Below are 16123 nucleotides of genomic sequence, written 5' to 3' on the forward strand. Positions count from 1 at the left end.
AAGAGCATAGCACCTAAGGTTTTTTTTTTGTTTGTTTGTTTTTTCCCCAAAGTTTATTGACTCATTTTTCCCTGCCTTAGGGTTCCTTGGCTTTGCAGTCGTGGAGCTAGACTGAGAGATCACTTTGGATGTCTTAGTTCTGATTTTTGACTTCTGTGTTTATTTTAACACACAAATAGTGCTGGCTGTTTTAGGAGAAAAGGAGCATGTCYTATTTCTTTAAGTGCATTCTGTTATCTATCCAGTTTATCTTTACAATGTCTATATTTATTACAAGAACTTGTAGAAGGTGGTCTGAACCACCTGCAGGATATTAGATAAGACTACCTTATAAAAAGAGTTTCACTTCTCTGCTATAACATTTCTAAAACACAGACTACTAATACAAAAGAGCAGTGATCTTAAATAGTGTTTAAAAAGCACAGTCTAAAAATTTGGAGAACAACATTACCAGCAAGGGAAAAAAACTTCCACCGGTACAAAAACTGCTGCTTGTTGATTGCAGTGCAATACGATTAAATTGCTGCACTTACAGTGAAAAGATCACTCATACACCTTAGAGAGGCATAGACAACATCTTCTTAAAGGCTAGAGAAAGGCTAGAGGTATGAAATCAGTTTTAACTACAGGGATTTTCTACCACTTCTCTTCAGTGACAATGTTGTATATTGACGATTTTCTTTGAAATAAAGAGACTGAATCTCGGTGGAATCAGCTTTGCCTGTATGAAACTTTTAGCACCATTTTTTTCTGTGCAACGAGCCTAGATTTGCTGTGTTATTTTAGCTTGAAATAAAATTCTGCTAAATGGAAATCCTAACTGACCGTTCAGAGCTACCAGCAGCGCTGTAAAGTCACCGCACCCGCTCTTTACCCTGGTGGCACTGAAGGACCACTTGTTTTATCCCAGAGAGCTCTCGGGCGGGCAGCCCCGCTGTTGCTCGCCGGTTCCAGTCTGGCGGGAGGAAGGACATCTCAAGCTGCCCCGCGACAGGGTAGCGCAGGGGAGCCTCATCGCAGGTTCTGCCCCGGGCGCACAAGTAACACTGCTAGGCAMGGCCAACCCCAGTGCTTGCACTATTGCAAAAGCGCTAATCCACCTACAGAGTGGTTATATAAAAATCAGGATCTGGACCTGGAAGATGCTGGTAAAAGGCTTCCACACAGCCTTTTGAAGTGCCACGTGGTGCCRTCTTGTGTGCCAGGTAGCACCGAGGTCTGCAGAAACCTTGAAGTCTGCGCAGCGCTTTCAGATTCCGGCCTCTAACGCATCAGGACACATCTGAAATTGCTTCCAGTTTTTCCCTRCCCATCAAGCTCCGATGTAACATTAAACTAAAAATACAGTACCACCTACTGGTGGAGACACTGTTTGCACTGGTGTTTTTGTTGTCACCAAGTCCCATTAGGKCTAATTGCACTTTATGGCACTGAATTCTCCTTAGCAGAGGTCCATACAAAATAGTCTTGGAGCCTTCTCAGTTACAGCACTCCAGCATTACTTTCACTGCTGAAATTATATCGATGCTAGAGAAGAGAAAGAAGATAAACCATTTGCAGAAGATAAACCTACTGAAATCGTAGTCACGGTCTAAGCACTCATCTATGTAGCCAGTTACAGCACAGTAAGCTTTAAGGCAATGTTGTTCCCTTAAAACTYGCTTATTTACACATAAATGCATATGTATAATATATCTAGTGTTTTGGGTATGGGTGTTTGAAACTAAAGATATCTTTAATAGGATTGAGAAGATTACAGAGGTGCTGACAAAGCAAGACACAAAAATAGATTAAAGTTGGCCTCCTAAAACAATAATCCATTACTGCTGTCATTCTCCCATGAGTCAAGGTTATTCAACTGAAATGCAGAACTACACGAAAAATATCCCTGTGAAGAAAAAGTAAACTAATCTAATTGTCACCAAAGTCGATGACAACTGTGTAACTGATTTTTAAAGGAGGGCAGAACAGCAGGCACTGCATTGAGCTTATCCACAACTTGCCCTCGTCCTGCAAACCTCGTCTCACGAAAGTGAGCTCCTGGTCACCATCAGAGACAAGAAACTGGTGTGACCCAGTAAGACTCAAGCCCTTGAGTTTGAGCACTTCTTTGAAAAACCCCACTGTAAAACAGATAAACAATATTTACAGAAGACAGGACAGAAACTACTGATTTTAAAGGAAGACTGACTGTTTTCAGCCAGAGTTAAAAGGCATTTCTCCTTTGTTGGTGGTGTGGGCTTGAACCGTGACACAGGCTCGCCTGGTCTGGCTGGACATCTCAAACTTCTGTACAAAGATGTGCACCAAACAGAGGACTGTTTGATGTTGAATGCACAATTAGTTTGATGTTTGTGTGATACAGAATTCAGGTATATGTCTAATACTTAATATCACTACACACACACAGAAACTGCTTAACACTGAACAGACTGTCTGAGATCTTTTAAATTGCAGGTCTGGCAAAGATCCGTGAGAAGGACCTAGGTATAACTGATCCYGATTTAATACTGGATAGATATGCTGGCCTCCAGGGATTCCTTTCAAAGCTATGGTTTTAGGATAGGAATTGGGTTTCAACCCCTCAGAGATGACAGTGAGCTATCTTCTGAAACAAAAGCTAGAAGCTGGAAGATGATTTCATCTTATTCCATTTGTTATGTTAGGTACCTTACTGAACCTGACAAACCTTGGATTACACTGGGCACAATGTTTTATGCATTTCCTTATTGTCTCTTACTGATTTTTGAAAACGCTTTATAATCTTTAAGTTTCAAACATGCATTCTCTTAAAGAAAGCCCAGTGTCTTCAGAATTAGAAAGCTGTAGCAACAGATGTATTTCTCTGCAGAGGCTGACCTATGCTTTTGAGCATCATTTTGGGTTTGTGGTTAAAGCTACAAGTTGTCAACCTACTTGTGAGTGACCACTCATTCAGGCTGCAAGATTTAAGTCAGTTCATGCAAATGCTAGCCACGTGGCTCTCCTGCTCTCGGTTACAGAAGGTAACCTGCCTTACRCTTGTGCTCCGCAGGCTGATCTGGTGTCCAGCCTTCTACTTGCTGTGAAACAAAGTTAAAACGGAATGCAGCAACTTTAGCTGGATCTCAGTTGTGACTCAGGATAAAGATACCATTTTAAATTTGAATGTTCACTCCTTTTGCTGCATAAAACATTCGCATGGCTAGATTTCATGCTCTGCAGTGCTTTAGTCCCCCCTCCAAAACAGGCCACGTTAAACATGCTAGATCAAAAACCTGAACCGATTAAACTCCCTTTTTTATTTTCATGGGCCCCAGAAGTGAAACGAGAAAGCTGAGGTGTGCAAATACCTCAACAACTTCTCCTTCCAGGTACACTAGGTTATACCTTATGTTGGGGCCTTCCGTGACTGCATGGCCACTGCAGACGAACTCGTGTGCATTTCTAATGGAGGAGAACCACAGATACTTTCCCTTTGGTGGTGGCTTAGTAAAATGYTCTTTGCACTGTGAATGAAGCTTGAAGCGAAGGACAAAAAAGGGCCAATGTGGCAAATCCATACCAAATTTGAAGATTAGTTTGGTGTCTTAAAGCTTCATCCTCGTTTCCTATTGGTTTGTCAGAGCTGTTTTGAGACAATTATCAGGACAGCAGCTTTACGCTCTGGCACAGTTCTGGTTGAGTTTGGTGGGGTTAAAACTGAAACAAGAAGTCAGCTTTTAAATACTTCTCTGTAAACATTTTACACCAAATTAAAGACTAGATCCTTTTCCTATGAGAAAACAGTCTTTTACTATCCTGTAAAAACAGCACTTCTGCTTGGTAATCCGAGAGTTTGGTGAGATGTTTGTTTTTCTGCATTGCCTCGGTGGGGTGGTGGGGGGAACAATCCAAGAGTATAAGTAATGATACAAGAGGATTTTCGTTCAGAGAAAATTCTAACAGCTAGGCTACAGAAATACACTTCTTTTTTTTAAATTTGGAATGAACTTACATACATGTTCCTCTTGAAAGTAAAGAAGTTATAATATTTTCCACCAGATATAGATGCATAACTAGTGGGTTTTTTAAGCATCAGCACAGGAATGTAAAAATTATGTTAGTTTAGTTAAGAAGTTATCAATAGTTTACAATTGTTTTTCTTATTATTTGACAATATGATAAAATCAGAGAAATTAACAGAAAACTTGCATTTATGGTGTTTTGTCTGTTCTAGTGAAGACCTATTAGTACAACAAAACACTATCTGCAATATTAAAGAAAAGGGAACTGGCAGACAACACTGAATATATACTCATTAAAACTTTTTTCTTATAGTTTCAAAATACAGTGTGTTCCAATATTTACATTTCTTGTGCGTGTTCACAGGACTAGTAAGCTTCTACTCAGGTGAGGGATAATGTTGACTGCCACTGTCACTTTCATCTGTCTCTAAATCTCAAAATCCATCACTAGGTCAAGGAAATCCTCCTCTAATAGCCATGTCCTTCCCTGGGAATAATTCAGAGTCTGCACATGAGACTGGCAGTTTGAGAAATAGCTCAATAAAGGATTTATGTCTGAAATGTTGATTATATTTATTTTTTATTGATGGCAGTACTTATTTAGTATGGAGATGTGGCTGATTTAAAGGACTGAAAACACCAGTAGAAGCAGCAGACTACATTACCAAGGTAAGAAACTTCTTACTGCAGAACTGTTAAGGAATCTTTTTGCATGTTAGAAAATACAGGTATTTTGCTGCAAGACAGTGCATATTTTAACATCACTGTATTTTTTTTTTTTTTTTGCTCATTTTAGTAGAGAAAAAAGCAGATCTTTACATTGGGCCAAGTTTTGTTCTTGGATGTTCTTACTAAAAATATGTCTTCTCTGAAAATAACGAGAGTAAAGAAGTGAATAAGATGGGCCGATAAGAAAGTGGGAAATAGATAAAAGAAAAGAGCATARGAGATGGTAGCTCATCCTCCATTCACTAAAATCCTGTAAAAGGACAATGCTGCCTTCATTTTCTTGCAATTTAAAGATCTTGATGTATAGAAGTTAATATAAATACCTTTTACATCATGTTTACATTGTGTTTATCATAGTAGTCACATTAAAAAAAAACAGGATAGTAAAAGCAAACTATTTGTGATGATACAATAAAAACAATATGATAAAAAATTAACATACCTCAAAAGGAAGCATTTATCTGCTTTACCTTTCATAATAAATTTCTAAATGTTATAATATGAAATTGAGTTTTAGACTATTAAAATAAAATCAGTGTAGCAGTTTGTGACAACATATAAGTTGAAGAAAATTACAGATGGCTACAAGGTAGGAAAAGTGGTAGTGATACAATTTAAAAAAACATAGTCCAAATTACTTTGCCTGAAAACTCCCTAAAATACATACAGAAATGCATTGGAAGGGAAGTTCTGGGCCCACAGAGACTAATGGAAAATGTCCACTGTTCACAAGTCAGGATTTTGTCCCCACAAATGCTGTAAGGCAGTAACCTCAGTCCCAAACCAGCAGTAATTATTGTGGCTGTTCAATTCGCGTCGGGCCCGCGTTGCAACACCATTTCTGCATCTGAGACTCGGGAATTTTCCAACGTTGCACTGTCTGCTTTGATGCTAGTAGGATTTGAAGATACCCTTGTACTGTATATCCCGACTGAATGACACGAGAAACAACCTCATCCAGCAGTCAGCTGAGCCTGAGATTCAGATCTAATAACTGGAGCTGCAGGGTGGTAAATGCTTCCAGTTTCAATGTGTGATTTTGAGGCATGTTTGTCCCGCTCAAAACGGTAACTTCTCCTTCCCAGCAAGTGTTACGCACAGCTGCCACAAAGCACCATGTGGTGCTTCTGCTTAGTCTCGGCATTAATGGAGCTGGAGAAATCTATTTATTTGCAAAATCTGCACAGAAATTCCTGTTTATCTGAAGAATAGGGGAACATACACCATACAGATTTTTGCCCAAACTCCAGACTAAGCACTCTAGATGGGTGTGCGTTTCCTATTCTCCTAATCTCCTATTTCAGCATACTTCTGATTTTCTTAAACCTCTAGCATCAGTATGTCTGGAAAACACAAATTTTTTGTTCTTGGAATCAAAGAGGATAGAATGATTTCCCTTGAGATTAATATTTTTACATTGTTTTCATGCCAAGTGACTGGAAGCAATTTGGCACAGCATTATTTTACACCATTATTGGTGTTGACTCCGGTGCAGATCCATGGAGGATATAGGTCAAATCAGGGTGGAATTTTGTGTGCCAGCATTAGCAGAGCTTTCCCACTTGTAAGCACAGATAAAGCAGCTTAATTCAACCCTGTGTAATTTCAGTCTCCACACTTTCAAATACAATTTATCCTTGGAGTCTGCTAACGAAAACCCTGTTACAGCTTTTAGGCCACTGGTGAATCTAATGCTTACTAAATCTTACCTTTTTTTAACCTTTTTTTGCAACAGCCATCTTAGAACTGATCCTTGCTCTAAATTGTTTTAAAAAATGACAAGTAGAGCTGGAGTATACATTCCTGAAAGAACACAACTTAATTTTCAGTCTTCATTCTTCTGTTTTGTAGAGTGATGTAGAGGGCTATATTACTTTTTGCACTATATATCATTCATTTTTGATGACTTCTGGAAACATGGGCTTCCTCTACTATCTCCTGCGTAGGAATATTTTTAGTTTCACTGACTAATAAAGAAAGACATAGTATAAGCCAGGTAAGTCTAGTAATAAATAATGTTTCAACTGTATCATCATACTTCCTTTTAGCAGTGTGTTTGCCTACAGGGATGAAAGTACTTTCTTTAAGATCAGTTCATTCTATGGCATTTGACTTCATTTACAGTGATACAGCCACCGACTTGTCAGTTGGTGGCTTACAGACATGTCTATACTCTGATTTCAACTTAGTATTATTGTAGTGGAGAGCATTTGTCTTGTAATCCTAACAGGCCCAGTCAAGCACAGATCACTCTTGTAGACACAATTCATGCCCAAAGAGCCGGTGGTTCCACTGCTGTTGAGACAATTGTGAGAACTGTGGAGGAAAAGGAGAGCAGAAGATGATTACTTCAGTGCCAAAAATGCACCAGAATGCACTACATTAATTATATACACTAGAGCATTTATTTATTTTTTTTAATACTGAGATGAACAAAACCAGACATGAACAGGCCCCACCTTTCCTATGTAGGTGTTTACAGCCTACTTCCCTCATGAGTAAGGATACTCGACTGCAGCACTCTTTAACTTCTCAGTTACAGGACTCTCTGCTCTCAGTAGAGTGTGACTCACAGACATAAGGCACATTGATATTTCTTTTGACATCAAGTCGTTAAAGTGCTTCCTAGTCTGTTTTCCAGGGTGCCACCTGTGCATAAATCTACTTATCCATTCCTATTCAATAGCTTTTGAGTCTTCAGTTCAAAACAAAATGAAAGTGTGGTAGATGTTTCAAAGACAATAGTCAAAAGTTTTTCAATGTATGTGATTAGACTCAGCCAAAAGAATTATTTTTTTTCTCTGAGGGAAAGATGTGTTGAATGTGCCCTTTAGCAGCAGTTGCTGGGTCATTCAGCACACCCAAGTACCTGCAGCACCCTTTCTTGTCTGATGGGAATAACGCAGGAGAGAGGAAGCTGGAAATACTGTTCTTTTCTGTTGCGGGAAGCAAGAAAACAAAGGATACAAAAACTTGCTTATTAATTCTGCTAGTTGTGAAATGACTTGATTCCTTTTGAAATCAGTGTTTCTCACTTAGGATAAGAAAACTTCACCATGAAGGTGGGAGTGATTGAGACTCATCACTCCCATACGGTTGTTCCCAGTGTGGTTGTGCAAGACACTAGTGAGGAACCTGGGCAGATGCATGAAGGGGAAAACAGGTAAATTAGATTTTCTAGATTAAATTCTACTGTTTCATTTTTTAACAATTAATTTGCATGGGAATAACCTGGTTRCAGATGTTTGCCTTCATATAACTATCTTCACTCTCTATAAGTAATAAAGTTTTTAAGATTGGGATATTTTACTTATTGTAAATATTTAGGAAATTAAAATGCCTACACTTTCAGTTTACCTAGATAACCTAGCCCATGATAAAAATGGTAAGAAATARTTCTGTGACAATTTAAATAACAACTTTTTTGTATTTTAGCAGATACCATATAACTATTCTGTTTTGCTACTCCTTAGGCAACGTTATCTGCCTGGTACATTTGCATTCTACAATATTAACAACAATAGTAATAAAGATGAGTAAGTATCTTGGCAATTTCCTATAATCTTTGTTGTTTAAGCAGAAGTGAAAAAGAATGATGTATATTTAATCGTTTTCTTATAAGCAGTTATCTCATACAAGTAATTCCGGAAGAGATTGCATGTAAATTTGAACTTTATGTACATCAAATATGTACAGTAATGATTATTCCCAATAGCAAAGCTATTACTATGATATCTATTAAATTTAAATGAAAATAGTTCCGTGTAAAGAAATAAGCCACCCTCTTTTTTCGAGGCCAGGCACTTAAGCATAATGTTAAACCTACTGAACTCAGATGCTTTTAATGAATAATAGTGGAAGCAATGGCTATGTGCATCCCATGAGCCTTTCATATTTTTCTTTTACTTAGAGAGGAGAAGAAGAAAAAGAAAAAAGAAAAGAAGAGGTAAGGCAGAGTTATAATACTACTAACTTSTAAGACATTTAATTGTTTTCCAAATATGCTCTAACTTGGCCTGTAACAACTGAAAATGTAAATCTATTCCTTAGCAAGTCAGAAAAAAAGAAGGAAAAAGAAAAGGATGGCGAACAAAAGAACAAGGAAAAAAAGGAAAAAAGCAAAAACAAAGATAAGTCCAAGAACAAAGAAAAGAAAGAGGAGTAAGTATTTTTCATTTAAATCCTGCTTTTTTAGTCTAGTAAAGATTGCTTTTAACGTAAAACTGAACCCACTCACGGACATCCTGCAAAGAAGAGGCTTATACACCAGTGAATGAGTGTACTGACTGTTGTTCTGTCTGCAGTAGAGTTGTTCTGATTTCAACTTATACGACAATAGAATGTGATTACATGGAATTGATCCGAAAAAATTGATCCAGAAAAAAACCTCCYATGGATTCTGAATAAGATCCTTGACAATTATGAGTCACATAATACAATAACCTAAAAATTCATCTTACCAGCACACTGTAAACTCTGCAACTCTTACTCTTCCACCAGCTTTCTCAGTAGCTTCGCATATATACTTAGAAATAGGGATGACGGGACAGAGCACACAGAATTTCATAACAGTGCAGAAGGAACTGTTTGCAGATTCTTTTTTCTTTCTTTCTTTTTATTGCTAATACTCTGCAGCAAAAGATGGGCCACTGTAAAGCAATCTCTTTACAGATTTTGGTACCTACAAGCCAATAAACTCAAACTCTCTTCCAAAAGCTCTTGCTCTACCTTTTGGTTTGCAATTTCATAGTTTTCTGGCCCAGAATAAGAAACTTAAAGTAATGCACTCAGGACTAGCATTGTTTGATTGCATGTTCTTTGGTTTCTCTGTTGGTTCCTCTATATAAACTATGCCGATGTTTCTTCTTTTTTCAGTCTTAGACTTTTCACAGTAAGGAAGGCATTGGATGTCTCACGTTAGCACGTGATATTCACATAATGGTTGATGATCAAATCGATTATCAGATAAGATCATTAATTTGGAAGGAAACAAATTATTTTAAAAGGATTGAACTGCCAAGTTGATATTCCTTAACAAAAACTAGACTCTGAAGTTTAGGACTGTAGTTGTATCTAACAATTTGTTTCATGTTCTCATGTTCTCGATGTATTCAAGTAAGGAAGTGTAACTTGAAGAATGTCTTTTTTTTCTTTTTTATTTCTTTTTAATTTTTTTTACAATAACAATTTCCAGAATGCTTAGTTCCCCAGAATTTGTCATGCATCTTTTTAGTCTCTCATTAAATCTCTTTTTGTTCCCCTGCCTATCACTCAGGAAGAAGAAAGAAATTTTTATTATTGATCCAGCAGGAAACATGTACTACAATTGGTTGTTCTGCATCACAATGCCAGTCATGTACAACTGGACCATGATTATTGCTAGGTGATGTAAATAATAACGTACTTTCTTATTTCTCATGAAGTAATTGTAGTGCTGTACTTCTTTGCCATATTAAAAGCTTCTGATTGTCAGACAGAATAGATACAAATAAAACAGATAAAATAAATAAACTAGAAATCACACAAATCTTTAAAATCCCTACCACTAGCTGGGATCCTGCATCTTCAACAGAGTCACTTCACAAAATCTGACTTTTTTTTTTTTTTTTCATTTTTATGATTCTAGTGAATAAAAAGCATAGCTGTTAACAGAAGATTGGCAAAGTTTCATAAATAACATAAAACTTTAGTCTCATAAGAGAAATTATTAGGCAACATTCCCAGCTGGCATAAGTATTAGTTCTCCATATAACTACACAAGGCATTTTTCCTTTTTGATTACTTGAAAATATTCCGTAGTCCAAATTGTAAACATTTGCTTGAAACAGAAGGATAAATAGGATATGCAGAAGCACTCTAAAACAACTACGTTTTTCAAAGTGTGGTGATATCACGGAGATCCTTTAATGAGTATATAAAAATTCTGAGAAATTGTTACGTCCCTAAAAAGACAATTTACTTTATTCATCATTGATCTCATGCAAGTATTTCATTTCCATTTTATGACAATTTACTTTTCTTTTCCTATTCAGAGCCTGTTTTGATGAACTTCAGAATGACTACTTAGCAGTATGGTTCATTGCTGATTATGTTTCTGATGTCATCTATGTTGCTGACATGTTTGTACGGACAAGAACAGGTAAGTATACCCAATGATTAATGATTTTTATTCATATATTTGTTTTAAGCAGTTTAAAATATTCAGAAGAGTGTTACTTTTATCATTTGGGTACTCTTGACGGGGAACAAGAGTGAAAAAGACATCAAATTAAATCTTCAAAAGACCTGTAAAAGATCTGTAGACCTGTAAAAACACAAAAAACTCTTCAGTGTCTTACTGAAGRATTACACAAAGACCCTGGCAAGAGGTAAGCCAGATGCAAGCTGCTCTGCCTGGARCCGCGTACAAGGCAAAATCAACCCACAAGTAGGGATCAAGGGTTCTAAAAGGGTTAGTGCCTGAAGCTGGACTCTGCTTTTAAGGCGCTTCAAATATGTGCATGATCAGGACCACTGAGCAATAAGATATCTAATCAGCTTCAGCTGCAATTGTTTCTTTTAAAATCTTACCTTACACCTGGAACTACTGAGTAGCTACACCCAATATGGGACGGAAATTCCCATGCTTATACTCTTCACCATTGTTTTAATCATCCTTCCTATAACCTACAATGTTTTTTCTTTTCCCCTAGATGCTCACCAGGTAGTAGAACAGTGGAGGGAAGACAGTTGGAGCTAGAAATGTATAATTTTAAAAGCTGTACAGTTCAGCTGGAGCAGAACCATATGGCCCTAAGTAGAATATTTGGAAGTAAGCAGTTACTTATAAAAAAATAAGAAAATTATGTAGTATCTGGAACTTGCAGCCAAAATATTGCTTAAGATAGATTTGGGCTGACATTAAACAGAATGCAATGAAAGTTGAAGTCAAAACATTTTTTAATATTTAAAATTTGATTTTAGGTTACCTGGAGCAAGGTCTTCTGGTCAGAGAAGAAGAAAAGCTTAAAGAGAAATACAAGGCATCGCTTCAATTCAAATTAGATTTTTTGTCTATCATACCAACTGATCTCTTATACTTTAAGTTAGGACTGAATTACCCAGAATTAAGAATAAACAGATTACTTAGAGTAGCTCGTATGTTTGAATTCTTCCAGAGAACAGAAACAAGGACAAACTACCCAAATATCTTCAGGATCTCTAACCTTGTCATGTACATCGTGATTATTATCCACTGGAACGCCTGTGTGTACTACTCGATCTCCAAAGCTATTGGATTTGGGGCTGACACATGGGTCTATCCCAACACCTCCCACCCTGAATTTGCCCGTCTGACTAGAAAGTATGTCTACAGTCTCTACTGGTCAACACTGACCCTGACTACTATTGGTGAAACACCCCCTCCCGTAAGAGATTCTGAATATTTCTTCGTGGTTGTTGACTTCTTGGTTGGAGTATTGATTTTTGCTACCATTGTTGGTAATGTGGGTTCTATGATCTCCAACATGAATGCTGCCAGAGCAGAGTTTCAAGCAAGGATTGATGCTATCAAGCAGTATATGCACTTTCGGAATGTAAGTAAAGACATGGAAAAAAGAGTTATAAAGTGGTTCGACTATTTGTGGACAAATAAAAAGGCAGTGGATGAAAGGGAGGTCTTGAAGTATTTGCCAGACAAACTAAGAGCAGAGATTGCAATCAATGTTCATCTGGAAACACTGAAAAAAGTTCGGATTTTTGCAGACTGCGAAGCTGGGCTATTGGTTGAACTAGTCTTGAAACTCCAGCCGCAAGTATACAGTCCTGGAGATTATATATGCCGTAAAGGAGATATTGGACGAGAGATGTACATTATCAAAGAAGGCAAACTTGCAGTAGTTGCTGATGACGGAATTACGCAATTTGTGGTCTTAAGTGATGGCAGCTACTTTGGGGAGATTAGCATTCTTAATATCAAAGGTAGCAAAGCTGGCAATAGAAGAACAGCCAATATTAGAAGTATCGGTTACTCGGACTTGTTTTGTCTATCTAAAGATGACCTCATGGAGGCGTTAACAGAATATCCAGATGCAAAGGCTATGCTGGAAGAGAAAGGAAAGCAAATCTTAATGAAAGATGGATTGCTGGACATTGAAGTTGCAAATTTAGGAAGTGATCCTAAAGACATAGAAGAGAAGGTCACTCATATGGAAAGAGCAATGGACAGATTACAAACAAGGTTCGCCAGGTTGTTGGCCGAGTATGATGCTGCACAACAGAAACTGAAAAAAAGACTTACACAAGTTGAGAAAATATTGAAGCCAGTTATAGAGCATGAATTCTCAGACTTAGAAGAATTAGACCCATCCACAGAAAAACCTGGAGTGTCAAAAGCAGAATAAAAGGATAGAGGTTGCCTATAAGACTCAGGGTCAGTTCTTGCATGGGGCTGAATACTTTAACTTCCCATTTTTGTAGGACCTGACTATTAATCAAGAAAAAATATTTGGTGAGGTAATGTCACTAATTTCCTACAATCAAAACATATTTGGCAGATTTAGGAAAGAATCTGAAGACTCAAGAACTAGGATAGAGCATAATGCCTTGCTCTGGCACAAACAGTATAACCTGCTAATGTATTTTTTATTCTTTATGTAACATCACTGTACAGCAAGTGCATTTATCACATACTGGTAAGCACTGAAAGCTTTACTGAATATTTTCAAATATTTTCTTCGTGTCTACTTACGGAAAGAAGGAATATTTGATAAATAATTGTATTAATTATTTGAAGTAATTATAATCATGATAATAAATTTGTGTATAAACAAACATTAATATCTTGAATAATGCAAGATTAATTAATTATAGGACATTACAAAAAACAGCTATGTCTATAATAAAGATGTAAATAGTGATGATTGTAAGATCATCTGGAAAATACTATGACTTCATTGGGTCCATCTCATCTGACTTCTTGAAACTTGAGTGAACAGTTTTATAGCAGTGCTTTTTTCGGGATATTACATGAAAAGACTGGAATATGGAAGAAAAAAATCTGACCTTTTGTAAGCATCTGTATGAGAAATCTGGATGGCTTAAAGTCTATCTGATCTTCCCACAATAATAATAAATACATAATACTGAAGACTATTCTGCCCCATGTAATCATATGGCGGCTGAACATGAACTATCATGTTTCTAAAATCTGTGTTTACAAAYCTGTCCTGTGTCCCCACTATAACCATTGTGTATGCTGGCAGACAGCAAGGGGAAGAGACAACAGAAAGTCGCCAAACTCTTGCTATTGCATCTTCTGTAGCTGCCACCGGAGAAAGAATACAGGGCCTAGATAAGGTATTTTATTCAATGACAGCATATTTCTTTCTTCCATTCTTAACTACTAAAAAATGTCAAAAACTACTACTTCATAAGTCACATAACTTTTCAACTGGTTTAAGAGGTATTTTCTTCTTGGATTTTACCCAAATTTATATATATATTTTTTCCCCATTGGTAAAGCTATTTTTATTAACTGTGGTTCCAGACTTGGCTGAGTTTTTTCAGTAATTCTGACCATAGCCACTTAATGTTGGAAACGTTTGATGGCAAGAAGTGGAGAAAAGGACTGCAAGAAGAGAATGCGTACTTCTGTATTTAAGGAATTTGAATATCCTGGGCAACTGGATTGTACGTCTACATGAAAATTAGTGTCAGTTGATAATACCTCTGTACTTCCACGCCTCTCCTTAATAAAATGAAGATATTATATATGGGATCGTTTGTAGAAGTGAGTAAAATAAGTCTTTTGTAAAGTGCATTCATTCCTGATTGTTTTGATTTTTGCAATGTTGATGAGTCTGCAGAATGGAAGAGAACTATGGATAACTCCGGATTTCACTGCAAGGATTAAATGTTATGAAGTAATCAGTGTATAGAATACAWAATGAACAACATTGATTTTGTATCTTGAATGACAAAGTCCATGATGTGCTGGTAAGGGGAAAGAGTACACAATCATTAAGTGAAATACTGTTAGTGCTTACAAGAACAAGCATTATTCTGGCATTTACCGTATTTTGAATGCTGGGCTTTGCAATCAGCATTCTCAAAAAGCAGGTTTTGAATATAATTTGCAATTTATATTGCAGAAACACCTACAGGGCTGCTTCATATTTTACAATGCACTTAGAAAGCACTTTTCACCTTTGCTGCAGTGTTTAAGACTTTATTAGAGAAATGCATGATATGGTGCTTAATACAATTATTAATATTATACCAATGCATTTTAATTAATAAAGGCAGAAAGCTACCATTCTTTTTCTTTCTGTTTTATTGATACTTCAGTCTATGACATGAGTTATAGTCATTAGTTGGAGAATAAAAATTCTTTGATTTAAAAAACTTTAAAACAGGAAAACATAATTGATGTCCAGTAATTTAGTTAATATATTCAGTAGCTTTATGATCTAAAATCTTTAATTATTTAACTTTCATGAGCATGTATTTGCTCAAAAAAAATACTAAGTGTAAAGTCTCCTCCTGACACAGCAAGACTAAACATAGGTGTTATAAGGAAACATCAATCAAWTTATTTCAAGTTGCATTTATTATTTGTCAGAATGTTTCTGGATGTATGGATTTTCTTCAGTACGGATTTTTTGCAGTAAAATCTTCTGAATATTACTTCAGTGAAGTTGGAAGTTGCTAAACATGCTTAATGGCTGTTTTTAAATCTAACATATTCTCGAAAAGGGGAGCTGGAAAGAAAATGAGAATAGCAGTCCCATAATACATAAAAGATTGCCAAAAAGGGAGCCAAAGCCAATTGTTTCTACAGCCAGCTGGCAGGCCAGAAGAAATCCACCTATTAAATAACAGAAATCCTTATCTGGATATTATGAAAAAAAATCTCATTATTAAGAGCAGGAGACACTGGAACTGGCTTCCCACGGCTATCATGGACCTTCTCAATGGATAATTTCAAGGAGGGCTATGCTGAGGACAGGCTGTCTTAGCACACTGCAGTTTTCCAGCGGCAGGTGAGAACGASTGGCTTTGGGAGCCATCCCCTCAGCATCGGCACCACAGAAGTGCCTCCGGATTTGGAAAACAAACAACGCTCACGTTTGGTCCTCACAAAATACCCTATTATCTCCTCAGGGCACCGCAGTAAAGACAGKAGCGGGCTGCCGCCTTCTGGCAGGCCCCATGAGGGGGTCTTGCTGGCGTTTGGCGGCTGTTAAGTTTCTGAGGGCAGCTAACAGGTGAGCTCAACGGCCAGAAGAGGACACAGGTTTCCTCAGGAGGGAACCTGCATTACATCAAAATTATTTACGCTTGTTCCTTCGAGAGCCTCACCACCGGATCGCAATTAAAGACAATTCCTACAAAATAGCTCTTATTCAACTACTCGGTATTGAGGGGAG

The 16123-nt window shown here is 37.1% G+C and overlaps 2 protein-coding genes across 2 annotated transcripts in view; both read left to right on the top strand.

The window, feature by feature from the left end:
* The first annotated feature begins 7771 nt into the window (after nucleotides 1-7771).
* Nucleotides 7772-13096, top strand: CNGA1 (cyclic nucleotide gated channel subunit alpha 1). Its single transcript, XM_085322886.1, is given in 7 exon segments — nucleotides 7772-7880; nucleotides 8182-8255; nucleotides 8636-8661; nucleotides 8766-8876; nucleotides 9991-10098; nucleotides 10748-10854; nucleotides 11679-13096. Coding segments are annotated over 7 exon segments (1953 nt in total).
* A 2809-nt stretch (nucleotides 13097-15905) lies between these two features.
* Nucleotides 15906-16123, top strand: part of NFXL1 (nuclear transcription factor, X-box binding like 1) — a 49690-nt gene continuing 49472 nt past the window's right edge. The window contains exon 1 of the mRNA XM_085322837.1: nucleotides 15906-15961. Within this exon, the coding sequence (XP_085178963.1) occupies nucleotides 15906-15961 (56 nt within the window). The remainder of the gene's footprint in view (nucleotides 15962-16123) is intronic.

Source organism: Rhea americana, unplaced genomic scaffold (genome assembly GCF_003343005.1).
Source record: "Rhea americana isolate MKP2758 unplaced genomic scaffold, rheAme1 scaffold_8, whole genome shotgun sequence".
Taxonomy (NCBI): domain Eukaryota; kingdom Metazoa; phylum Chordata; class Aves; order Rheiformes; family Rheidae; genus Rhea; species Rhea americana.